The following is a 27678-nucleotide window of genomic DNA, read 5'->3' as shown; positions in this document are numbered from 1 at the left end:
GAAACTTACTGCCAACCAATGAAGGGGAGATAAAATGTGGGTAATATGCTCGTTTTTACATCCCTGTCAGCATCCTAGCAGCTTTATTTTGGACTACCTGCAAAAGTGACTTAATCTACACTGAAACGTGGCTTGAATCTCAGGCTTAAATTCTAATTGGCATGAATCTTTCATTTATCATGTTTTGGTCACTAAATAATTCCTTCCCTATACTTCCATTTCATACTTTTGATGAGTTAAATGAGCGTTTTCTACATTATAGAATAGTAAAGAATGACTTTTGAGTGGTAGCATATCTGCCACACTGCTCTCTGAAAACCAGTATTGGCTCCTAAAAAACAAACAAACAAACAAACAAACAAAAAACACACTAGAATAAGCACATTTGTTTTCATTGTTTTATTTATTTAAAAAAAAAAAAAAAAAAAAACACTGTTAGCCATCTGTGTGGTGATGACTGGGAGAATGATTCGACAATGCTTGATGACAAAGAAAACCTCTTGCTCCCAACAGGAACATGCTTCACTATTCATTACAAAAAACTGAGGACAGGAATTTGTATTCAAAAACAAAAAATGAACCAAAAAGAGAGAAAACAACAGTAAACATCACAAATTTAAATTTGCATTACTACCAAACAAGAATGTACAAGCAACAATCATCACATATCCTCAAAGTATCATTAATCTTACAGTGCTTTGTTTTCAGGAAAAAAAAAAAACATTTCTTAATTTTGTCACTTTCAATTTGTATTTTTGACAATTTCAAAACATTTCAGCCTGCACCTTTGTTTCTCTTTTAAACCACCACCAATACTTCTGTTCCCAAATTTCTAAAAGAAACAAAAAACAAAAACATGATTATGAAGCGTCCATGGTGATCTTCTCTTGATTTTGCCAGCATCATTTTCTTTCAAGTCTGAAAGAGAGAGAGCATTACGTTCTGATTAAGACTAGATTTGTTCTTCCTGAAGGAATAGCAGTGCTTGCAAGGCAACAAAACATTTTTGAAGTTTAAGGTGTGCTTAGGTTTTAAACTTTGGTTCTTCTGCAATGCCATATTAAATATTGCCATATTCTTAAAAAGAATCACTACACAGTATGCAAATATCCAGATGATATTTGTATTTGAATGTTGGTTTGTATTTTGAATGTTAAATTCTAAGTAAATGGGAGATTATCAAACCCTAAACAAAAAGCTTGAAAAATGTCTATATCGTGCTGCATTGCAAGCGCTGTAAAAGAAAATTATTTTAAATGGAGCAATATTGCACAACTTCTATCATGAACATGAAATCATGACCAATCCACTCAGTATTCAAAACAACTTTTAGAGGGTATTCACAAAGAAAAAAATTCATGCATTGAGCATTGTCTATTAGCATGCACTGTGTCTACAGTGCAGCACTTGATTCAAAAACCTATGCAAATCAGCTATTGGTGCAAACACTAAACAATTTTCACAATGCAATTCCTCATCTTGCAGACCAGTTCAGTGCAAGGCAGAGAAGGATTCAGACTACTCTGATCTAGCATACTTTAATGGAACTGTACAGCATCACATGCTAAATACTGATAATAAACGCATCCAAGCATATAATTGTGCTAAATAAATAGATTTATTAACTTTTAAAAAGATTGAAACACTTTTATTCCATTTTAAAGGCTGATATTTAGTACAAATTCATTATTTAAAATTTAATTTCAAAAGAGATAGTTACCAAATTGTTATATTGTCATATTCAGAGTAAAACCAGTTGAGAACCCTTTGCGCCAGAAAACAACAATTTTGTTTACATGGTACAATGGTACATGTGTTAATTGTGCCAGAGAAAAAGCGCTGCCATTTGTGAATCCAGTATATTCTATGATGCCCCTTATTTCCATACACTGTAAAATTCAATGAGTCAAGGAACTCGAACCATTTAAGGAAAAAGATGGCCTAAACCATTTAAGTTTAAAAACTAATGTTTACGAGCAGTGTAAATTTGCTCCAATTGATTCCATAATATTAAAATTAAATACTTTGTGTAGCTGAAACTTAAATTTCATTAAACCATTCAAATCAGAATCTTTAAATGAACTTCTATCTTTTACCGTAAATGGCTAGTTAGCAATACCACAAGCACATTTGCATGTACTACAGTGATGATAAAAGTAACAAAGAGAAGTGTGCACAGCCATTGCTTTGTAAATAAAGCAAAATATGGTTAATAACATTTGGCCAATCACTGATCTAAGCTTTACTCTTCAAGACAATAGTAACGGCCAAAACAGAAATGTTTAATTTAATTTCAATATAGATAGTAGGCCTATCCAACGAAATAAATAAATGATAAAACTAACAAATCAAGACAAATTGCGGAAATTGTAAAGGCGGACCATTTTAATTTCAGTGTCAAATAAGGAAGAGTAAGATACTAGATTTCAGTGCTCACATTTGTGGGTTTATTATAAACAGCCACTTGTACAACTCGTAAAGTTTATTTAAATAGGGTTTTAATAATAGATTAAAATTGTATCGATAAAAAATGGATTAAAAGATATATACACCATAAATGATGCATGTAAATACAGCATGTGAGTTTCTGTAACGCCCACATCTAGAACACGCACACTCCCAGAACACGCACACTCCTATCTGTGATAAACGCGGAGATGTTAGTCCTGTCCGAATCGATACATGAAATGACAGACCTCGAGTGATATTCCAGTCCGAATAGGGCTTTACCCCACCTTTAAATACTGTCAGATCACCCCAAACACAGTAATATGTAATTTTAACATTTACTCTCCATTAACAGTCAGAAGCAAAGCATGCCGGGAATTAGAAATCTGCTGTAGTTCAGCTTAATATAACTAGTTATCGAGTTCACATACATTTTTTTCTTTAAGTAATATTTGAGGAAAATCAACTTGTTTCATTTAGTATTTTGACTGTTAGGCTTTAAAGTGTAGAAAGAAGTCATGCTTGCACTGAAAACAATAGTTTAGTGAATTTGCTCCTTAGAGTTTGCAGAGTAGTTGCTCAAGCAGAACTTTAATCAGGCAATTCCACAACTGAGTAACTTTCACAGTGACAAAAAGACTTTGGGACTAAATAAATATCAAATCTCAGATCAAGCAATTTATCACACATGGCCTGAACCATAGTTTAGCGGTCTGTCAATGCACACACTAATGAAGTGAAACAAGCGTACAAAACAACAAGTGATCACAACACTCTGATCAATAAATAGCATGACATGAAAAATATGGCTTGACAGTCACAAATGGTCGTAATGTTTCAGAGGAGGTTGTGAGCTTCACTTCACAAACACACCGACACAGCCATGCAGTAGGTATTGCCATGGAAATGTTGATGCAGTATTATGGGATGCACAGGTGGAAACAGCAAGCCTTACTTCAGCCTGAAGACTGACAAAAAGATTTCTTTTTGAATAACATACAGGCATTTACCGCAGACTCCTATACTTTGCCAACCTACTACTTTGTTCTGCAGCAATCCTAAAGGAAGGGTAAACAAAGACAAGGAATGGAAAAACGCAGAAGGGTTAAAGAAAAAAACACAATAACTATATTAGCATCCACACCAGCAGATGATAATGTTATCATAAACGTACGCTGCTATGTTGCCATCTGCTGCTTTAAATGCTTGAGCTATTTAAAGCCAGTTGGATTCTGATTGGCTTTTACAGCTAATGGTCAAAGTTTTCATGGTTAATCAGCTGAAAAAAAAAAAAAAAAAGCTCTCAAAGTGATTCCAATGACATTGTTCCTTTGTTTCTTTATCTGTTATAGCTGTGGTGTGGACTTCCCTATTCTCAAAGAATCAGAATGTTTATTAAAACTTTATGGTTATAGTTATTGTGCTTGATGTGAATGCTCTTAATGCCCCATCACACACACCTTTAACGCTGGCAATTACCAGGTCACTGTACTGCTGGTTGCTATTAGGCATATTAGGCATGCCCCAATAATTTTGGTGGGCTGTGTAACTGGCCATAACTTTTGAAAACCTGCAAACTAGTGACACTGGCAGTAAAAAATAAGAAGCCTAAACTTGACTACAGATGGATAAGCTTCCCTGACATTGGAGGAACTTTTATCAACTGTCACTAAGGCCAGCATGAATGTCCCTTTGGGAAAGAGATGAAACTCTAGACAAGCAGAAGTCAAACCCTTCTATAAAGCCATTCTTGCTGTACAGAACTGTGCCTGGAAAAAAATAAAACACTAAACACTTAAAACTAAACTCTGAATGGGCACTTATGTTCTCCCTATGGTCTCTCTGAAGGCACTAAAGATTAATTGAAAGTGAAAAACTGTTAATTATCAGGTCATACTCATGGAGGTAGATTCTAAATTTGTGAAATTAATCTAGTCCCAAAAGACAGAAAATGATAAGAGGAAACCACTTCTGAGCGAACCAAGCACACACTACAAAGACGGCAACACACCCACAAGTTTAGCAAAATGTTCAGAGTGAAGATACACGAGAGGCAGAGAGAAATTAAGCCTCTAATTTTAATATGTCAGAAATTGGGCTGGGCCATATCAACTATTTACAATATATTCATAATGATATTGATGGCGATATATAATTAAACAACACCAATAAGGTTCCTAAAGACTGTGCATAAGACTAGCTTTATGATCCAAACAGGTTCATTTGTTCATAGAAATGTCTTGTAGTATTTTTGATGCATTCAAATGTATTATTAAAAAAAAAAATAGGGATGCAACGGTTCAAATTGCTCACGGTTCGTATCGCGGTTTAAGGGTCACGGTTTGGGTACGGCTCGGTATGTGCTATGTTCAGGGAAAATAGGCTTCTTTCATAATAGACTACTTTCAAAAAATAAAATAAAATAAGATCAAATAAAATGCAAGCAACATCACAAATAAATACAATAGAGCAAATATTCAAATAAAATAAACAGTGCTTTTCAGGTTTTTTTTCAGGTATCTAACAGTAGTTTTCAGGTACAGAAAATGGATAAAGTAATCAAATATAAAATAACAGTGCATATTATCTTCACTGTATAAATTAAATAAAAATTAATCATTATTGAAGTTACAAAAGCTATTCAGTCAAGAGCAGTGAGTGATTTATAATTTGTTGTTTGATTTAACATTAAAAACACAGGCAGCAGGAATAGTTTTTTTCCCTTTAAGACATGCACATATTCTGTTACACATGCGTTGTCTTTCTCAACTATTATACGTTCACTTATAACTGACTATGTTTGCTAGGATACTCGCCAAGATGAGCATGTTGATAATTTTTGTATGAATTTGTCCGCTGAAGCGCAAAACTTGAAAGAGAAGTCATTTGCTCGCTGTCTGAAATAAGTTTGTGCGCGCTTCAGATGAGCGCACACACAAATCTTCTCTTTCGCGTCTTGATCTTAAATGTTTAAATCAGCAAGGCTTAAATGAGTTTAGTTTAAACACAGATAGCAAAGTGTGCTGTTCAGGTCTCACCTGCGCTCGTTGGCTATTAACACCTGGGTGATGACACGGTAAATGACAGGACATTAGAGCATACGGCACTCGAAGTGAACAAAGTTTACAAGTGATTATTGTTGTTGTAACGTTTTGGGGAGCCAGAATGCGCATTCATCGACTGAAACATACATTATCTGAACTCTGTCTGTCTGTTTTCCACGTTGTTATTTTAAACAAACTATATTAGCCTATAGATGCGTTGTCATTCGAGATGGACCGCGGTGCAAGCGCATGCCGAACCGTAAGTGGAGAATGGTACGGTTCGATTTTTTACCGAGAACCATTGCACCCCTAGTAAAAAGTGCACATAGTTTTTGCATATTGCTTTATTATATGCTGCTTTTACGTAGACTTGTCGCCATGCAAGTATAAATGCTATATTGAGAGAAAGTAGTTTTCTGGCTGATGACAATGCATATCAAAAGCCTTGGCATTAGAAACAGCACTGACAAGTAGAAGAGATAACACCAATATAATTGACAAGCTTTTCAAATGAAGCAACATCAGCCTTATTAAAAATTATCGTTGTTTTATTGTAGTAACAATTTCATATATAACTGTAATACTATGGCTATCACAAGCTGTCAAATGTGGCTTTGCCAGGCTGGGATCTAAACAAAACACTACTAGCCCTTTTTTTTTTTATAGGGGATGAGCCACTCATTATGCCCCTGACTTCCTGTTTCAGTGCAAAAAATGTCAACACATTGAATAATGCTGTGCATTTCAAGGCAGTAAGACTTTAACAACTCGTAAAATTGCACTATGATGGTTCCGACAAAAGGACATTAGAGAACAAGCTTTGAAACAAGGATTGAAAAGAACAAGCTTTTCAATCCACAAATGGGTTTTTGAAAATGTTTAAAATATGGATTGATATACCTTTTCACAGCTTTCTGTGCCAGCATGCGGTTCCCAGCCAGGAATGTGAGGCTGCCTATAATAGCCAGATACTTCAGAGTCTGGAACATGTTTAAGTGAGTCCAGTACACGTACATCAGACCCAACATAGCTGCAAGTGAAAAAAAACAAAAAACAGTCTATTAAAATTTCTCTCAGAAGCATGTGTATAATTAATGTTTAAATATGGTTGTAAGTTTCAGCATGATTAATCACTGAACACTTTTTTAAAGGTGATAAAATTTGAAATGTAAAAATTGAATTTATCTTGGCATAGTTAAATAACAAGAGTTCAGTACATGGAAATGACATGCAGTGAGTCTCAAACTCCATTGTTTCCTCCTTCTTATATAAATCTCATTTGTTTAAAAGACCTCAGAAGAACAGGCGACTCTCAACATAACACCGGCTGTTACGTAACAGTCCCAATATTTGCATATGCCAGCCCATGTTCCCACCATTATGAAAGGCATTAGACAAGGGCAGGCAGTATTAACGTCTGGATGTGCACAGCCGAATCATCAGACTAGGTAAACAAGCAAGAACAATAGCGAAAAATGGCAGATGGAGCAATAATAACTGACATGTCCATGATATCATGATATTTTTAGTGATATTTGTAAACTGTCTTTCTAAATGTTTCGTTAGCATGTTGCTAATGTACTGTTAAATGTGGTTAAAGTTACCATCGTTTCTTATTGTATTCACGGAGACAAGAGCCGTTGCCATTTTCATTTTTAAACAGTCTTTTTGCAGTCTGTATAATTCATAAACACAACTTCATTCTTTATAAATCTCTCCAACAGTGTAGCATTAGCCGTTAGCCACGGAGCACAGCCTCAAACTGTAAACAATATAACAGTATACAATACTCACATAATCTGACACATGCATGACGAACACTTTGTAAAGATCCATTTGAGGGTAATATTAGCTGTGTAAACTTTGTTTATGCACTGTTTAAGGCAAGCACGAGCTCCGTGGGCGGAGAGCTCGAGAATTAAAGGGGCAGCAGCATAAATCGAATTAATTTTTTAATTACAAAAAAATCTATGGGGTATTTTGAGCTGAAACTTCACAGACACATTCAGGGGACATCTTAGACTTATATCACATCTTCTAAAAAAACGTTCGATGGCACCTTTAAAGTCATTTAAAATCAATAGCCCCAATTAAAATATTTGATTCTGAGGACATTTTTGTTTATATTTGTACGCTAAACTTATTTTTCAAAAGATCTTGCTAGATCTTGACCTCATGTCTAATGTAAAAATAATGGGTCCTGAAGGAAAAAAAAAAACACTTATATCATTGTAAAAGGAAATTAAATTTTTCTATGAAGAAAATTAGATTTGTACTGAACCCTACTGCTGCACTCTATTGACTTTATTGATCACACTGAAATACTACTGAGTGTTTTGTAGTAAAAGTCAGTCAACTTACCTGCATGGCCTATGTGGAAGAGAATAGTGCTGGGTGACAGTGTGAAGTTTGAGATATTGGCTCCAAGTTTAAACCACTGAATATGAGAGAGAGAAATTTTTTTTAAGTTTAAGAATGGTAGACTGAATACATAGAAAGGTGACATCACAACATTAACTTAAATAGATTTAATTTAAGTCAATTTTTAGATGTACTCATAATAATGGATCACAAGGTCCTTACCAGTATGAGCAAGAGCAGAAATGGAGAGAGGACCAAGGCAGTAAATGTGTTGGATACAACTGTGGGTGGTTTCTTCTCTGGCTCTCTGAACAGATGCTGTATAAACAATAGTATTAATAAAAAGAACAGAAATGAGGTGACAAACAGGACTGTGATAATTTAAAAAATACATACTGATATGTTTTAACCTTTCTATTAACATATCAATATTTAAGTATATGTGCTCTGATATTCTATGAGGGACCATCATTTTAAACAATTATTATAGGTCAATTAAATTCAAAATGTTTAATCAAAGGAAACAGATACCACAAAAATTAGCAGAACATAAAGAAACAGCAATATCTACCTACAAACAATGGCCTGACACTACTAATGAGAATGCTTTTATTTTACATTGTTCTAGTTTAACCAAACTAATTAAATTACTAATACAAATTTACATGGATGCCAGAATTTTTTATTATTTGGTATGTTCCCATTTTCTGTAATGACACTAGCATTTAAAGTTAAGCAAATGCTAGTGACCCATGTTATCCACCATAACTTGAGTATGTTACAAATAGCATCTTGTGCCTTTTGTATAAAGGAGAACGCTACGTAGAGTGTATTGAGAGGAGTCCTCTGTCAACTGCATACCTTTCCTACTAATGGTTATAACTTTATAACAACAATAAATAATAGGGATGCACTGATGAATCGACCAATAATAGCAACTATTTTCACGTCCATCGGCCGACTGTTTAAAAACATTTGATGACAGGATATAATCGGCCCTGATCAATCAAAAGGGGGTGGAAAAAACTTGTCAGACTGCAACTTATACTGTGTGAAAAAAAAGGTTGTGTTGAATTTAGGGATGTCAACGCGACAATAACGCATAAACAGTTAAAAAATAGCAATGATAATGCAGGCTCTTTTTAAGGCTATGAATCACCCATAGTTCAAAACAGGGTTGGCAGGTCCGCAATTTTTCCTCCTACACCTAACATTATTTGAAAAGCTTTGTTACATCTGACAAGAAACAATGACTCATCTGTCAAATTCTGCCAAAAAAAAAAGGCATTTTGAAGTTCTTAAATGTAATGTGACGGATCACTGGAGTGCCTTGGTTCAAACGGCAGCACAGAGCATGTGGCATAGCACAAATTAAACATGAATGAACTTACTGAAATGTATCATGTCTCATGTAATCGCTCAATCTGCGTTTCAGCTTGTGAACAATGTCATTTAACTATGGAAGCTTGTTTCCACCATGAAATAAAAAAAAAAAAATGACTTGCAACTTTTTCTCTCACAAATATGACTTTTTTTCCCCTCGCAATTGCGAGTTTCTCACAATTCTGATTTTTTTTTTCTCTCAAAATAGCAAGATGTAAACTCACAATTGTGAGAAAAAAGGTCAGAATTGGGAGTTTCTCTCTCTTTATATCTCACAATTTTGACTTTATAACTCGCAATTGCGAGTTTAAATCTCACAATTCTTACTTTATCAGAATTGCGTGTTATATCCAAATGTGAGAGGAAAAAGACTAACATTTTTTGAGAATTGTGAGTTTATAAGATGCAACTGTGACTTTATATCTCACAATTCTGAGGAAAAAAGTCAGAATTGCAACTTTATATCTCGCAATTATGACTTCATATCATGCAAATGCGAGTTTTTATCTTGCAATTCTGGGGAAAAATTTTATCTTGCAATTCTGGGCAACTGAGTTGTATCGGTGCATCTCTTATAAATAACCAACACAACTATCTCTTTTTAACATGGCAAATACCATGTAGAGTCCTATGATTTCTACGATGTAGAAAACATGGACAGAATCCAGTAACAAAGTGGAAAGTCATGGAATTTGGCAATTTTTGGAAAAATAAATCAAAAGTAAGGCTGTTGAATGAATCACATAGACACTAATCTATATCATGATAAATATTAAAGCTCAAAAGAAATACTATTGAAATCTAAATTGTCTGCATGTTCTGTGTGTTTCAGTGTGAATACTACACACATACTGAAGCATGTGTGATGCTGTTGGTGTTTTCAGCGCTTGCCATCTCACAATGAGGACATGAACACACGAACTTCATATTCAAACATTGTTCATTTACACATACTACCTACACTGTAACAATACAAAGCAGACTGAAAATCGGCATAGTTACACTAAGTAAACAATGCTTTAAAAAGGTCATGTAAACATTAATAAAATGAAGAACAAAGAAATGCATTATACATAAAAGAACAAGTGGCAGATCTGCATTCCAAGACTTAATGTACAGATCTATTTTGACAAATTAGATTTGTTTGCCCCTGCCTTTGGTATGGTCATTGTAATTTTGGATTCAATCCCACATCTTTGCAGTGTGTACTTAGTAGCATGAACAAAAATCTTTGACTCTAAATGTGAATGGGTTATATACAGAAAGTAATTTCTCCATTTATAAATCACTGAAGCAGTCAATCATTTCAGTTCAGAGTGAACTTACCGACTGAGCACTCTTGCGAGTCCTGTTATAATCAAAAAAGCTGTCTATGCTGCATAATGAATCTCTTATTTATACGTGTTGGTAATAATGAGACATCCAATATATCACCAAGCCCTAGAGGCACAACATTTATTGCGATGCTGTTCCGGTCACTGGAGTGCTTACCTGGATTTCTGGTTTGGGTGTGTACAATGTTTTAGCCTGAATTGTTGAAGGTGCCTCTTCATCTAAAAACTTCAGCACAACATCAGCCTTTAAAAAGAATTTAAAGTCATTTCAAATACTAAATCCATGTCTTTGTAACAATTCAACAGCTTAATTTCCAAACATGTCAGAAAAAAAAAAAAAGACAAAAATAAAGGTCTTAGAAAAGTTTACTACAAGATCCCAGCATTCTCCATTGATAACAACTGCCTTACCACATTCCACAAAATAGGGTTCTCCAGCGTAGCATCTCCCACCATCAGGTACAGAGCATAGGTGCCAGAGATGGAGTCAAACTCGGTCTTTCTTTCAGCTGTGTCCAGCTCAAACTTATACAAGTTCTTACTGTCAGGTTCAGCCACAAACACAACCTCCTGACCTGTCTTCTGGTTGTGTAACCTCACAAAGGTCTGAGAACAAAGAATGTTTTTGAACAGTGAATTTAACCAGGGTTGCCAACTTTTCTTGCCCGGCTGAAATAAGATTTTGATGACATGGGCTGAATCAATGACACACCCCTATTTGAGGTTATGGATCCAACAATTCATTTTACAAATACTTCAGCCTAATGTTGGACTAGATGCATTTTTTTAGAAACTGACATTATTAACTCATCATTGTCTAGCCCGTTAACATTACCAGCCAGTCGGATTTCTTACTGATCATTTAAAAACAAAAAACTGATTATTTTGTTGGAATTTTCAGTAAGAACACACATTCAGTCCCCGGAAAAAGTAACATTAACATAATTTATTGTTTCTGTAGGGCCTAAATGTAAAAGACTATAATATATAATATAATTTCTTTCATGATTTCTATGCATATTTTAATCAAAATTATTGCGTTAATTTCTCTGTTGATCTCCATCTGTCTGACATGCATGCCTGCACGATTTGAAAGCTATACTTCGTTCTGTTACAGGGTTATCCCAAACTGTAAGAAAAGTATTTGTGCACTCTAAAATTGACAAGCAATGGACAAAAATGCTTGGGCTGTTATAGCAATCTGTCACGACACATTAAAGAGCCACAAAACGTTTTTTTATTGTTCAAATTTTTTTAAAAATTACACATTTGAAAGCTGGGCCTTTGTTTAATATCATAAGTAACCTGCTCTGTCTTGTCTGTCGATGTGTTGTCAGTGTCCTCTTTGCGATGTATTTTTTACTCTGACAGCGCCATGGCTTGTAGGACAAAGCAACAGTATCTAAGGGAGGCGGGTCTTTGTGAAGGGTCAATTATCATCATCATAATAATAATAATAATAATAACAACAATAATATTAATAATAATAATAATAATAAGGTAAAAAATACAAGCTCAACATAAAATACTAATTTTGGTTGTAATCACCTGATGAGGGGTGAGTTCCACTCCTGTGGTCTCATCAACTAACTGGAACGTCATGGCAAAGTTTTGATGACTGTCCGCCATAAAAGACGCTTTGGCTTTAGTTGGATATTCCACTCTGAAACACAGAATTTGGCATACATGTTGGCACAGTTTTACAATAAAGTGAAAATTAATGACATAGTGCTTGATAAATGCTAATCTTGCCTTGTGGTTTTGGGGCCAATGCTCTGATCCTTGTCCACCACAGACAAATCCATGTTGTTGATTGCAACCCGGGTAGAGACCTTTACTTTGAGCTGAGAAAGTAAATCAAAAAAGTTTCAATCTTAGGCTTTAAAAATTACACAAAACGAATAAATTATTGTAACACATTTAAATGCACATTCGACATGAGAATGTGCTGTTAGAAAGAAAAAATACAGTAATTACAGTAATTGTGTCTTTTTTTTTGCTTTGTTCAGTTAAAGAGGTCTATGACTTCTGAAAATCTCCACAGCAACTGTGACATGCTCTTGACCTTATAACAGTCAGTGTAATTATTCTTTACATGGCTTCAATGTGAATGAACGCTCGCTTGACCAATTAAACATGTGAATAAGGAAATGAATCACAATTCACTGCAACAATTAAGAGTTAAAGGCTGAGGTCAACTCTTTGACCTGAATGTGTGAATTATGAGTAGTCATGACAAGACACGACACACAAGCTAAACAGATACAAACAACTACATTTTTTTTTTCTTTCATAGTATGCAACAAAGATTCAGTCAAGTACCTCAACATGGTTGGCAACAAATCGGCTGTCACCGGCAATGACAACAGAGAACTGATAGTAGCCACTCGCTGGTTGGTTGTCCATGAAATTCAGCTCAAAAACCCCACTGTGAAACAGAGAAAAGGTCTTTTAAAAACACCAATTATTATTGCATTACTAATCCATAATTTTGAAATCATTAAATCATTTAATTGTAAAGAGGTCAAAAGTAGTGGTATTATGTTAACATACTAATACTAAAATATAAAATGAAATATAAGGATAGCAGTCTACTGTATCAGTAAAAGAATACACATTACATTTTCTTTTTTCCCCCATTGTAAATGTTCTTGTTTTCCAGGTAACTTACCCAGCAATCTGAAATATTCAAGCACTATGCACACTATACATTTAAATAGTTTTAATAATATAAATATAGTATAAACAATAAATATAAATCAATAAATCTCTTGATTCATATGGATTACTTTACAATGTCTTTAAGAACTTTTCAAAGCTTGACTGCACAGACTTTCAATGGATGGCCAAAAATTATATGAGAATATTAAAAAAAGTATCTTGATTTGAGTTCCGAAAATGAACGAAAGTTAATTTATGACCATTTTCATTTTTGGGCACACTTATTCTTTAACTTTAAAGAAGTATGTTCAATAGCATAGTTTTGCTGTAGTTTCAAAATTGTATGGCTAATCACTGGTATTGGTATAAATACTAGACATTTCACTGATATCAACTGTTTAGCTTGTGTTTGGTATTTTAATAACTCTAGAACAAGCAATATCCATAATTTTAAAGTGTTCTACATTGCACATACTCTCTGAGGGTGAATGGTGCCTGACTTAGGATGGCAGATTTTGAGGTCACAGCACTGGCGGACTCCACTAGCACAGTGGCTGAAGTGAGCGGCTGGCACAAGACATCTGTCACCTGAAGCTGCATTGACAAACAGAGACAGTACAGATCATCTCAGAGCAAAAAAAAAAAAAAAAAAAAAGACTACTGGTATAGAAATTGGGAAAAACAAACCTCAGTATGATTTTATCAAGACTTATGAGACCAGACAACCGAAAGAGGTCTGAGTTTGGTAAATGCCCTTTAAAGGTGCCCTCGAATGAAAAATTGAATTTATCTTGGCATAGTCAAATAACAAGAGTTCAGTACATGGAAATAACAGTGAGTCTCAAACTCCATTGTTTCCTCCTTCTTATATAAATCTAATTTGTTTAAAAGACCTCTGAAGAACAGGTGAATCTCAACATAACACTGACTGTTACGTAACATATTTACAATATTTGCATATGCCAGCCCATGTTCCCAACATTATGAAAGGCATTAGACAAGGGCAGCCAGTATTAACGTCTGGATCTGCACAGGTGAATCATCAGACTAGGTAAGCAAGCAAGAACAATAGCAAAAAATGGCAGATGGAGCAATAATAACTGACATGATCCATGATATCATATTTTTAGTGATATTTGTAAATTGTCTTTCTAAATGTTTCGTTAGCATGTTGCTAATGTACTGTTAAACGTGGTTAAAGTTACCATCGTTTCTTACTGTATTCACGGAGACAAGAGCTGTCGCCATTTTCATTTTTAAACACTTGCAGTCTGTATAATTCATAAACACAACTTCATTCTTTATAAATCTCTCCAACAGTGTAGCATTAGCCGTTAGCCACGGAGCACAGCCTCAAATTCATTCAGAATCAAATGTAAACAATATAACAGTATACAATACTCACATAATCTGACGCATGCATGCCGCATGCATGACGAACACTTTGTAAAGATCCATTTGAGGGTTATATTAGCTGTGTAAACTGTGTTTATGCACTGTTCAAGGCAAGCGCGAGCTCCGTGGGCGTGGAGCACAAGAATTTAAGGGGCCAGTAGCCCTGAATCGGCTCATTTATAATGATGCCCCAAAATAGGCAGTTAAAAAAATGAATTAAAAAAAAATCTATGGGCTATTTTGAGCTGAAACTTCACAGACACATTCAGGGGACACCTTAGACTTATATTACATCTTTTTAAAAAAAAGTTCTAGGGCACCTTTAAAAAGCAAGGGTGTGTTCACACTTGTAGTTCGGTTCTCTTGGTTCTTTTGGTCCAGACCAAAAAAGAAAATGATACATTTAGGTTGGCTTGGTGTTAACACTGTCATTGAACACCGAACCTAAAGATACAAAACAAACAAACCAAAAAAGCCATGTGCTGTATATTTCGCGTTGGAACTTACTGAACATCCAAAACAATGCTAAATGGGCTAAATGCACTCGTTGTATGTGTGTGCACATTAGGGTATTTTTACCAGCTGAGAACTTACAAAGAACTTAGTAAATATGTAAAGGAGTCAAAACTGAGCCAGGAATCCCTCTGTTACACATGCAAACAAAGATCTGCTGCAAACAGATGCAGTTCCGATGCCTGTACTAAACTGTAATGGGCAAAATTGCAGCGATGATGAGACTGGTATTATTGGGCATTCTGTCCTTTTCAGCATTAAATCATGTGACAACATGATGTCTGGTTTTTAGTTTGTTTAAATGTCTTTGTTACGTTCATATTTCAGTTAAACTGCACCAGAGTTCGTTTGGAAGTGGACCAAGACCCACCATTTCAGGGGGCTCATCTGCTTGTTTGGTGCACACAAAGGTTCGAGATGGCAGTGCTTGCGCTTATTCAAATGAACCGCACTAACAGAGCAATTGCACCAGTGTTCGTTTGAAATCAAACCAAACCTGGCAAATGTGAACACACCCCAAGTCTTTCTACTGGCAGCAGAGCATGTGCACAACACATTTCACGCTCCTTCTTGAACATAAGTGCTTCGGTTTCAATATTATTTTATGCCTTTGGTTTAAAAATGTTAAAGGGGTCATGGAATGTAGTTTCAGATTTTTATACTGTTTCTCAAAGTAAGTTTATAAAGTTTGCAAAGTTTTTAGCACAAAAAAAAAAAAAAAAAAAAAAAAAAGATCATTTTCCTTCCTCATTTTCACTCTCTTTGAAGAATTTTTCAATTTCTTCCAGAAACAAAAACAAACAGCCACTGCTGTGATTGGCTAACTTCATCGACTAACACATTGGCTAACACAACAGCATGTAGTGTTTTGTTACTCAAGATGGCAAGCACTGTGCATATATAAAACATATGCGACATATACAGCCGCATATGTTTGAACCTGAGTAAGAACCGAAGGCAGAAGAAATTGAAACAAATGGAAGCATGTTGAGGAAAAATTCGTAAAACTGTCCATTGTGAAATGTGAAGAACAAACAAAAAACATGAGGCCTACCTGGAGAAAGGGATGGCTGTGGGATACGGCAGCAGGGCCCTGGGCACTGACAATAACAGGCACATGGAAGCGATTGTTGGAAAGCGCTGCAGCCGCACTGGCCACACTGAATGCCTCTGAGAGAGAGTCCCAAGACTTCTTACTGAAGATAGAATTCACCAGCTGGATTACCTGATCCTGTGATGTAAAAAGTGTGCTTTTACTACAATTTGTTGGTGAAATATAAACTTTAATTGATAGTAAACTCTAATAACTTGTTCAAAAACATGAAGACATCACTAACAGCTTAAGTAAAAATATAATGAATATGTAATATAGTGCATATATTTATTGAAATGCTCCTCTCTAGAGTTATTTTTTCTAGGTAACTAATGGGTTTATGGGTAATTAAACAAGTATACAAAGCTGTTAAAATTGCTGAAACACTGAGTGATTACCGATTACATAAGACACGATTCATTTCAGTAAGCTGTACTGTTTCTTTCAACATACCTACTGATGTTCATTTATGTTTATTTCGTAACTGTAACTAGCAGTAAGAAGGGAGTGATGATCGGTTCATATTTGCTTGAACTTTTTTTTTTATTTGCCGTGCTATCGCTTGAACTGAGGCGCTACAGCAATCCGTCACGTCATATTAAAGAATGCCAAAACTACATTTTTTTTTTTTTTATTTGAAAGTTGAGACTTTGTTTCATATTAGTAACAAAGCACAAAGCTTATTGCGATAATTGGATGGCAGGAGCGATAAATATGTTTAATGAAGTTTTGTAAATAAATTAACAGAAACCTGCTTAGAATAACAGATTGATCTTGAGACTTAAAAATGCATATCTGTATCAATTAAAATTGAGAAATCAATATTGTCAATCCAGCACTAGTGTCCACACTGACGTGTTTACCTGTTGTAGTTTATTAACATTGAGTGTGTGAAATATAAAATATACATGGACACAGTCAAAACACACTATCAGAGAAGTACTAATTAAATGTCACTATTTTGGTCAATGTTTTCATCCATCTAAAACCATTTTGAAAATCCCAAAATTGAAAATTGCTGTTTTGGACAAACATTTTGGTGCATCACTGATATCAATCCTATGGAGCTCAGTCCGTCTGTACAAGGAAAATATTCTACATAGTTCTATATTTATTTCGAACTCCAAACCTCTTTCAAGGGGGGCTCCATGTCCACATGATCAGACAGGGCATACGCAGCGGAAACAAACAGTGCTGTGGCCTCCAGCCCCTCCTCAAACTGAAGATACAATCCTCCTAGATCATCTAAACGGGCAGCCAGATCCTACAAAAAAATCAGAATCGAAAAAATAAATAAAATAATTAAAAAAGCACATAAAGCATGTGACAATATTTAACAAAATGTTTTATTGTTAAAAACATTTCTAGGTCATATTTCATCTCACTAAGATTAATTATATTTTGCACTTATAATTGTAATAATGAAGCATATTTAATATTTAATAATGTTTTTTAGATATTGGTATGAAATGTGACCCTGGACAAGTTTTGTGAGATTCACCCACAGTAATAATCATAACACTAAATTAGCCAATGCAAAGTAAAAAATTTTTATACTAACTGAATTACATTATAAATAGAGGCAATTCCAGTGTTACTCCAGTGTTTTTTGGTATTTCTGTAGTCTATTCTCCAGCTTACAGCTGATTGGTCCATGGCTAATAAATCAGAAATGATGTGCTACACTCTCATACCTCAATCTCCTCCAGGATATCTCCGAGTTCAGCTTGCTGAGAGAGACGAGACGCAGTCTGCAGTGCCAGAATGATTCTGTCAGGAAGCGAGAAAATCAGATATGTCTCGAGAATTAACTAATAAAGATTCCACAAAGAAAGCCTTAAGAAAAAACAAAATGTTAGGAAATAACATTTACATTAAATAACAATAATACTTACGCCAAGACATTATCCTCTTTGGAGATACGAGCTTTCAGGGCACTGACCACTTCCTGTGAGGCCAGAGGTAGCCCAAGGGAGCTGAGAGCACTCACAGACTGATGAATCTGAGATGCAGTGGAGTCCTCACTCACAGTAGCCAACAGCAAATCACGTGTGTCATTTGATACAGAAATCTGTCAGGATCAAAAATAGCAACAATAGTTTTTACAGGACTGTACAGTGAGAGCATTTCACTTGTATTCGCGAACGTGCATGCGTGACACAAAAACAAACCTCATTGATTCTCGTGCATTAAGCAAACATAGTTGGGCTTTATGTTTATCATATTTGATGAGCTTTATGTAGATCATTTTGGAGATGTCACAGTTTCGTCACTGCAGTTGCGCGTGCATTGTGGTGGCAGAAAAACTGCGGTAACATTGGAGGAAAACGAACGAAATTCCCGGAATCTCAGAATTGGAAGACAAAAAAAGACGGTCTTCATTTTTACAGAATACTATTGTCGAAGAAGCTAAGACAAAGGCATTTATGGTTGCAAGCCATTAAACGGACAGATTGGACTGATGAAACCTGCAACCATTACCCTACTAATAAAGAATGAATTTGATGTATAGATCTACATAATATTCACATATGGACATAGGCACAATGTACTAGCCCTACAGTTTTAGCATGAAACATTATTTAAACCTATAACATTTTAAATAAATAACATTTAAACCTATAACATTATCTCACAATTTTGACTTTTTTTCCTCACAACTGCAAGTTATTTATTTCCCAATTCAGACTTTATAACTCGCAACTGCAAGGTTATATCACAATTCTGAGAAAAGTCAGAAATGTGAAACAAACTCGCAATTTTGAGGAAAAAAGGCAGAATGTCAAGTTTATATCTCACAATTCAGATTTTTCTTCTCAGAATTATTGTGAGATATAAACTTGGAATTACCTTTTTAATCATTTTATTCCATGGCTTCCACAGACAGCTACTGCAGAACTGTCCTTTTCTGCCACCAGGTAGGCTCCGAAAACAAAACACATCATCGCTGTTTGCAAACAACCAAATGGTCTATAAATCTCTTCAGAAGACATTGATTCATAAGACTGCTTGATTCATAAGGATTACGTTAACCATGTCTTTTTGGACATTTTGAAGTGTATAGTAGTATATATAAAATAGTTTATTTTGCTTTAAGTAAATCACATAAAGTGTTTAACAGCACATTACGTTTTTAATAATATTATATAATTTTATAACTATAAATATTTTGATTTTACAAGCATTTCAAGTACTCATTTAAAAGTTTTTTTTCCTTTTCTTTATGGGTTCCTGGGTCAAAAACGGTGTTTGGTGGTGGAGGACAAACACAATCATCCACATACAGTGCAAAGTACCCAGCACATGTGAACTGTAAGCCCAGTACAGAATCTTAAAAAAAAAAGCAAAGAAACAGTTTGTAATATTAACTCATCTCATCCTTCTTATTTGTGAAATTAAAAAATAACTATTGTCAGGACAGATCATAAAACAAACTGCATCCACACAAGCAGCGTGCTATATGCATAGGTTGAGCGCAGAGTATGCTGCCTTAGCAAATCGTGCTATATTACCACCATTTTTGACAATGTACCTTTGTAAAAGTGGGGATTTGGATTTATAGATGCTGACTGTGCATCTTTGACACAAAATCATACCCATTGTGAGTTCTTGTTTTAATGTTGATAAAGAATATATAAGAAATATATAAGAAGTTTCGTCTGCTCACCAAGGCTGCATAATGCATTTATTTAATTAAAAATACAGTAAAAACAATAATATTGTGAAATATTATTACAATTTAAACCGATTTAGATTACAGGGATGCAAACAAGTAAGAAGGAAAAAAGGTGAGAACATTGCGCGGGACGGAGGCATGCTGCGCATGTAATTTTTAAAAAAGTTATTTGCTTTACATACTCATTTGTAGCTACTTACAGGGTAATAAACAAATGTAAAAATCCCTTAAATGTTCAAAACTATTTTTTCTTGCAAAAAAATTAACATATTGCAACATATTTGCATTTAGAAAAAATAAATCTGTATTTATTTATTTTTTTATTTAAAAAAATCTTATTTCACATCCTGCCCAATGTTGAGGGGGCACGACCCTTGTTTGGAAACTACCGAGTTAAGGAATCATAGTGAACATTAATGCACCCTGGGTTACGTGGCACATTGTAGAATTTTTTTTTTAGGGACTGAATGTTCTAGGATTTTGAGATTGAGACAGCTTTTAAAATGGCTAACTCCCTGGTGAGTGCCCTTACTACTGAACTAGGGAGCTGATTGTGACAACCAGTGATTAAGACACAAAAAGAGAGAGATTATGTATTTTACCTCACATCCAGACAGAGCTTGGCTGGCTTCTGCTGCATAAAACAGTGACTCAATGCTAGAGGGATCTAGGTTTGATTTGATAAACCTGCATGTCTCCTGAGGTAGAGAGGAAAGATAAAATTAGAGAGTGAAAACGACATACTAAAATTTCACCAATATGAAAGATGTTTTTTCTTACATCTGCGTCTGCAACAAAGATTCCCAACTTGCTAAGTCCAACAACAGAGTAATAAGCGGACTTGAGGTCAATGAGGGGTTGGCTCAATACAGCCTGGAGTCTGGCCACATCGCTGGTGGTCAGATGATGGGACGGCGTCTGGGTCTGGGTCTTTATAACCAGGGACAGGACCAGCAAGCTGAACAAACCTTCAAATGGATACATGTACAAACTTAATGCAGTTCATATGATGACACATTTTAGGGAGACTACAACGCAAGGGAAACGTTTGTCTGCTAGAAAAGCATAAGGTGCATTTTGTGGTTGTGGAAAGAGCTGGGTTGTTTGAAATAAAGTGGAAATTCTGCAAATTGGATGTCTGAAAGCATAACTTTTTTGATACATTTATAGAAATCGCCCCCACAAAGAGCAATTTTTAGCCAATTCAATATTTTACAGCTCAGTTTAAGTTGAAAAGTGTATATTCACTACAGATAACCTTTCCAGGCCTAGAAATCAAAATATGAAAATTCCCAAATGGAACCCTAGAGTAAGTGCCATTATTTAGCTGTTTATAACCCAGCAACAAAAAAGAAAACTTTAAGAGTTACACCAGAACTGACATGTGTACTATACGTGCTACATTACTGTACTCAGAAGCTATAGAACTACGTTGCTACTGTTCACGAGACTAAAAATTTATCAATCATTTATAAAACTTACGCTGACTCCGGATAAATACTACGCACAACACCATTTAAGAAAAAATCATGTTTAATATGTATTAATATCAGAATAAATTAAAGTGCTGACTGACTGGCTGGTGAAAGCTGCCTGCAAGAACTGTTCGAATAAAATTGCTGCATTCACTAAAACCGCCTAAAAATATCAGTAACGTATAACTGTTTACTCTTAATGTATTTTAATAAGCATAAATCTTAAATAACAGCATGAAAACGTGCAAAAATTACACTTACAGAGATGAGCCATGTCGCCTAATGCAGCGTCACCAAAACCTCAAAGAACTTCCGGGACATGCGGATGAAACCTATTTCACCGGTGTAGGGTGAACTATGCGTTCATGTGATCTAATAAAAAATATCAAAATATAAAAAAATAACAACCCAATGATATATGCTATATGTACAATACAAAACGTGTGTTTTATAAAAAACAAACTTCGCAAATATTTAAATGTACGAAACGAACATTACATCGAGGCGCGTACACCCCTACAGACTAGATATGGTGTCTCTCTATGGCTCTGGATATGGTGTAAGCCAGAGCCGTGTCGTGCAAAAATGAATGAAACATGAAAGATGTTAATATTTCTAAATGCCTTTTTATAATAGTGTACGCTAAAATTAACATCTTTCAGAAATGATCACGGTGATACCGTGTCTGTAAAAATGAAAACAGACTCTCACGTAGTGAAGCACCCACGGTATTTTGTGTTGCGCTTTGTGTCTTTTTGTGATTGGCCTCTCCAATACTAGTTCTCATTCCAGCCAACCAGATACAGGATAACGAGAAGGGTATTCCTGCACAACCGGAGGCTGCAGTTTCAGGACCGCATTTCTAGGACCGCGGTTCTAGGACCCTAGTTTTTCGTGACAGCGCCACCTACCGTACTGGATCAACACTAATTAAAGATGAACAATGTGGACAGCAATCAAACGGTGAGTACCGATATTTAATTAAGTTTTATTTGATAACGTTTAAACGGTGCGAAGTTTACATATTGAGAACTGCTAACTATTAATTAATAATTAATTCCCACCAAATTAAGAGTTTGTGAGCTAGTTTTATTAATTACTACGATGTTAATTCATGGCCATGATTTCATAAATCCTTGTTGAGTTTTAATGACGAAGTATTATAAGTGAATCTAGCCAGCACATTAATTAAACTTATCAGATGACAAGAGCATGGTTGATGTAAGGTTTGTAAGATTTACCTGCAGCTTAATGTATAAGTGTGAACAGTGGCTTAATATTCATTGTTTTACCATATTTAAGTATAAAATATATATAATATATATTCCAGTTGAATATGTTAAACAAATGTTTCTTATTTATCTCTCTCTGTCTCTCTTTCTCTCTGTCTCTGTCTCTCGCTCTATCTTTCTCTAGAGTTGAAGCCTACAGCCATTCTATCCATGCAGCAACTGATGGAAAAGGGGTTCGCTTTGGTGCTGTTGTCGCAAAAATGACATACATATAAATAAACAAACAAACAAACAAACATTCTTGAATCATTCTTGTGTCTTGTCTTGCCTCTCAACAACCTTTAAAATATCGGCTGTAATTTAGTGACTGCATACGCTGATTCCAACTTTAACTTACTTGATAATGAGCTAATTCACTTTAAGGAGGTTAATCAATATACTGTATAATTCAAGAGACTAAGACTTAAAGTTCTCCATTTTTTACAATTGTTTTAAAATTGATATAAAATTTTCATTTATATTTTGTGTAAATTCATGTTTAAATTTAAAATTGTGACTCAAAGCACACTAGTAATTAACCTCTCTGAAACTGCAGCCATCGCTATATCATCCAGTACGGTAGGTGGCGCTGTCACGAAAAACTAGGGTCCTAGAACTGCGGTCCTAGATCTGCGGTCCTGAAACTGCAGCCTCCGGTTGTGCAGGAACATACTATTGGATAACCCCACATGAAAAGTCATCATGTTGTTCGACTTGAAGCGGCGCTGCGCAGACCGAACTGTGTTCGGATTCGGAATGGCACACCTAGTGCATACGAATAGTGTGTGAAATAGTATACAATATGCAACAAAATGTTTCATAATAGTATGCTAAAGTGTCGTCACGTGACAAACATTAAACATTAATTGAGCACAGCTGTCCAGGTTAATATGTTAACCTTTAAATGTGCAAACCTGAGTGAAAATGTTATACCTTTCGACTGTCCTCAATAACGGTCTTGATTTATCCCATAAAAGTTCAGTTTGTTGGTGCAAAGTCAAGTTCATTTTGTAAAATTAAATCATGTTTTCCCACTTAAAATCAGTTGATTAGATTTTATTTTGACAAAAAATGTACACTGAAAAAAATTTAACAAAAATCTGGTTTGATTCAAGTCAAAAAAATATAATTATCATTTTTGAATCAAATTTACTGGGTTAGATCATTTTTATTTACTTGGGAACTCACCAGTGTGGATTCTGGTTTCTGGCAAGCCATTTTATCATTAAAAGTAACCATGAAATCAAAATTGACACTTTCTTTTTTTTTTCTTCTTTTTTTACAGAATGTTGCAGTGTTTATATATATATATATATACACACACACACACACACACACACACAGTTGTGGCCAAAAGTTTTGAGAATTACATAAATATTAGTTTTCAAAAAGTTTGCTGCTAAACTGCTTTTAGATCTTTGTTTCAGTTGTTTCTGTGATGTACTGAAATATAATTTCAAGCACTTCATACGTTTCAAAGGCTTTTATCGACAATTACATGACATTTATGCAAAGAGTCAGTATTTGCAGTGTTGGCCCTTCTTTTTCAGGACCTATGCAATTCGACTGGGCATGCTCTCAATCAACTTCTGGGCCAAATCCTGACTGATAGCAACCCATTCTTTCATAATAACTTCTTGGAGTTTGTCAGAATTAGTGGGTTTTTGTTTGTCCACCCGCCTCTTGAGGATTGACCATAAGTTCTCAATGGGATTAAGTTCTGGGGAGTTTCCAGGCCATGGACCCAAAATTTCAACATTCTGGTCCCCGAGCCACTTAGTTATCACTTTTGCCTTATGGCACGGTGCTCCATCGTGCTGGAAAATGCATTGTTCTTCACCAAACTGTTGTTGGATTGTTGGAAGAAGTTGCTGTTGAAGGGTGTTTTGGTACCATTCTTTATTCATGACTGTGTTTTTGGGCAGAATTGTGAGTGAGGATGAGAAGCAACCCCACACATGAATGGTGTCAGGATGCTTTACTGTTGGCATGACACAGGACTGATGGTAGCGCTCACCTTTTCTTCTCCGGACAAGCCTTTTTTCAGATGCCCCAAACAATCAAAAAGGGGCTTCATCTGAGAATATGACTTTGCCCCAGTCCTCAGCAGTCCATTCACTATACTTTCTGCAGAAGATCAATCTGTCCCTGATGTTTTTTTTGGAGAGAAGTGGCTTCTTTGCTGCCCTTCTTGACACCAGGCCATCTTCCAAAAGTCTTCGCCTCACTGTGCATGCAGATGCGCTCACACCTGCCTGCTGCCATTCCTGAGCAAGCTCTGCACTGGTGGCACTCCGATCCCGCAGCTGAATCCTCTTTAGGAGACTATCCTGGCGCTTGCTGGACTTTCTTGGACGCCCTGAAGCCTTCGTTACAAGAATTGAACCTCTTTCCTTGAAGTTCTTGATGAACCTATAAATTGTTGATTTAGGTGCAATCTTAGTAGCCACAATATCCTTGCCTGTGAAGCCATTTTTATGCAACGCAATGATGGCTGCACGCGTTTCTTTGCTGGTCACCATGGTTAACAATGGAAGAACAATGATTTCAAGCATCACCCTCCTTTTAACATGTCAAGTCTGCCATTCTAACCCAATCAGCCTGACATAATGATCTCCAGCCTTGTGCTCGTCAACATTCTCACCTGAGTTAACAAGATGATTACTGAAATGATCTCAGCAGGTCCTTTAATGACAGCAATGAAATGCAGTGGAAAGGTTTTTTTGGGATTAAGTTAATTTTCATGGCAAAAAGGGACTATGCAATTCATCTGATCACTCTTCATAACATTCTGGAGTATATGCAAATTGCTATTATAAAAACTTAAGCAGCAACTTTCCCAATTTCCAACATTTATGTTATTCTCAAAACTTTTGGCCACGACTGTATATGACTGTGTGTGTGTGTAGATGGAATAAATTCACATGGAGAACAGGTGGATGGTCACTCAAGGTTGCTTTACTGTATCTGTGACATGAGAAAACTGGGAAACAGCACCAAAAGGCTTATCAGCAAACAGCCGGGGTGGAGGACTGGCATCTGTTTTTAGAAACAGTTTCTGTTGCCGATTAATAGAAATGGACACTTTCACAAGCTTTGAAGTTCAGCTTTTTTCATTGGACCTGATGAACACGCTAGTGGTGGCAGTTGTTTATCGTCCACCAAAAACGAAAACGAATTCATTACTGAGTTCTCTGAATTTTTAGGGGGAATCACTCCTAAATTTGACAGAATTTTAATTGTTGGTGATTTTAACATTCATGTCTGTTGTGACACAGCATTAGCGAAAGAGTTTCTTAGTCTCGTAGATGCTTGTGATTTCTGTCAGTGGGTGAAAGAACCTACACATGCACATGGTCATATTTTAGACTTGGTGCTAACACATGGCCTTTCTATTTCGGATGTTAATATTGGTGGCCTAAGTTTTTCAGATCATAAGCTTGTTACCATTGATATCTCTTGTCATACTACTGAAATTATTAGACCTGCAAAATGGTCACGTGCCTGTTTGGTCCAACATCTGTGGACAATTATTCAGTAGCATTCAATGAGGCTTGTCATTTGCTGTCTGTGGATTTCCTTGCTAATGTGTGAAATGTGGATGAGCTTCTTAACATGTTTAATTCTGTATGCACCAGTGGTTTAGATATTGTTGCCTCTATGAAATTAAAAAAACATAAAAGCAAAGTTGAACCATGGCTAAACAGCAATACTCGTAGTTTAAGACAAGCCTGCAGAAGAGCAGAACGCAAGTGGAAAAAGGATAAACTACAAATATCATATGAAATCCTATGGGAGTCTTTAATTTCATATCAAAAAGCTGTGAAAGTTGCCAAATCTGACAACTTCTCCGAGTTAATTTCTAAAAGCACTAACAGCCCCAGGACTCATATTGGATTCTGTTTTTAATCCAACAAGCAATATCTATTTAGTTGAATCCTCAACTTTATGTGAAGACTTTCTAAGATTTTTTGTGGATAAAATGGATGTAATTAGACAGTCCATTATTCCGTCTACTGATGACCCTGTAGATTTTTTGAGTCCCACTAGTTTTTTAAATTCATTTGAGCCTATTACTATGTTGGGTTTAATGGATTCAGTTGTTAAGCTGAAGCCTACTACTTCTGCCCTTGATATTGTTTCTACCCAATTCTTAAAATTGGTATTTGATAGTGTTGGGGACTGGATTTTAGCAATTATAAATAAGAGCCTTCTTTCTGGATCTGTTCCAGCTTTGTGTAAACACGCTATGGTGAAACCTCTGTTGAAAAAGCCAAATCTGGATACAACTGTTTTATCGCACTTTAGGCCAATTTCAAATTTACCTTTTTTTGCAAAGGTCTTAGAGAGAGCTGTATTTATGCAGCTACAGAGTTTTTTGGCAAAAAATTGTATGTTTGAAAAATTCCAGTCTGGATTTATGAAAAAACATAGTACTGAGTCTGCACTTCTTAGAGTATTAAATTATATTTTATTATTTGTTGACTCTGGGAACTCAGTAATTTTGGTACTCTTAGATTTGAGTGCAGCTTTTGATACAGTTGATCATGATATTCTTTTATCACGTCTTGAAAAGTGTGTGGGCATCCAGGGAACTGCCCTTAGCTGGTTCAGATCTTATCTTAGTAATAGAACCTTCTCAGTAGGTATTGGTCATCTGTAGCACCTCTAACTTGTGGTGTTCCACAAGGATCTATCCTGGCTCCTATTTTGTTTTCACTCTACATGCTTCCATTAGGTTCAATTTTTAGGAAGCATGGAGTGTCTTTTCATTTTTATGCAGATGACACTCAAATTTATTTACCTTTGAAACGTAATGACAAGCAAGGCCTAGAAACCTTGCTTGCATGCTTAGCCGATGTGCGATCTTGGATGTCTCTGAATTTTTTGCATTTAAATGAGGGTAAGACTGAAGTGATTGTCTTTGGTCCCTCAGTGGGAAAGGGAAAACCAAATTTTAATTGTGTTTTTTTAAATTCCTGTATCAAACCAACCGTGAAAAATTTGGGAGTTCTTTTTGATTC

General features: G+C 35.6%; 1 protein-coding gene across 3 annotated transcripts; it reads right to left on the bottom strand.

Moving 5' to 3' along the window:
- Positions 1–392: 392 nt before the first annotated feature.
- On the bottom strand, positions 393–21791 carry LOC137021685 (dolichyl-diphosphooligosaccharide--protein glycosyltransferase subunit 2-like). 3 transcript variants are annotated; one of them, XM_067388492.1, is made up of 18 exons: positions 21645–21791; positions 20689–20876; positions 20511–20606; positions 18128–18303; positions 17927–18002; positions 17362–17496; positions 16194–16370; positions 13707–13825; positions 12893–12998; positions 12323–12414; positions 12119–12233; positions 10982–11176; positions 10728–10814; positions 8076–8171; positions 7854–7929; positions 6393–6522; positions 3459–3506; positions 393–832 (listed from the first exon to the last, which is right to left on the bottom strand). In XM_067388492.1, exons 1-18 carry the CDS (start codon positions 21655–21657, stop codon positions 799–801), a joined length of 1959 nt encoding a protein of 652 aa, XP_067244593.1. In that variant the 5' UTR covers positions 21658–21791; the 3' UTR covers positions 393–798. The 3 variants fall into 3 exon arrangements, with proteins under 3 accessions (XP_067244593.1, XP_067244595.1, XP_067244596.1); XM_067388494.1 differs by lacking the exon at positions 3459–3506 and having other exon boundaries at positions 21645–21789; XM_067388495.1 differs by lacking the exon at positions 3459–3506 and having other exon boundaries at positions 393–918; positions 21645–21786.
- Between the last annotated feature and the right edge of the window lie 5887 nt (positions 21792–27678).

This window comes from Chanodichthys erythropterus, chromosome 6 (assembly GCF_024489055.1).
Source record: "Chanodichthys erythropterus isolate Z2021 chromosome 6, ASM2448905v1, whole genome shotgun sequence".
NCBI lineage: Eukaryota > Metazoa > Chordata > Actinopteri > Cypriniformes > Xenocyprididae > Chanodichthys > Chanodichthys erythropterus.
Note: the sequence above shows the minus strand (reverse complement) of the source record. Positions and strands in the feature narration are given on the sequence as shown.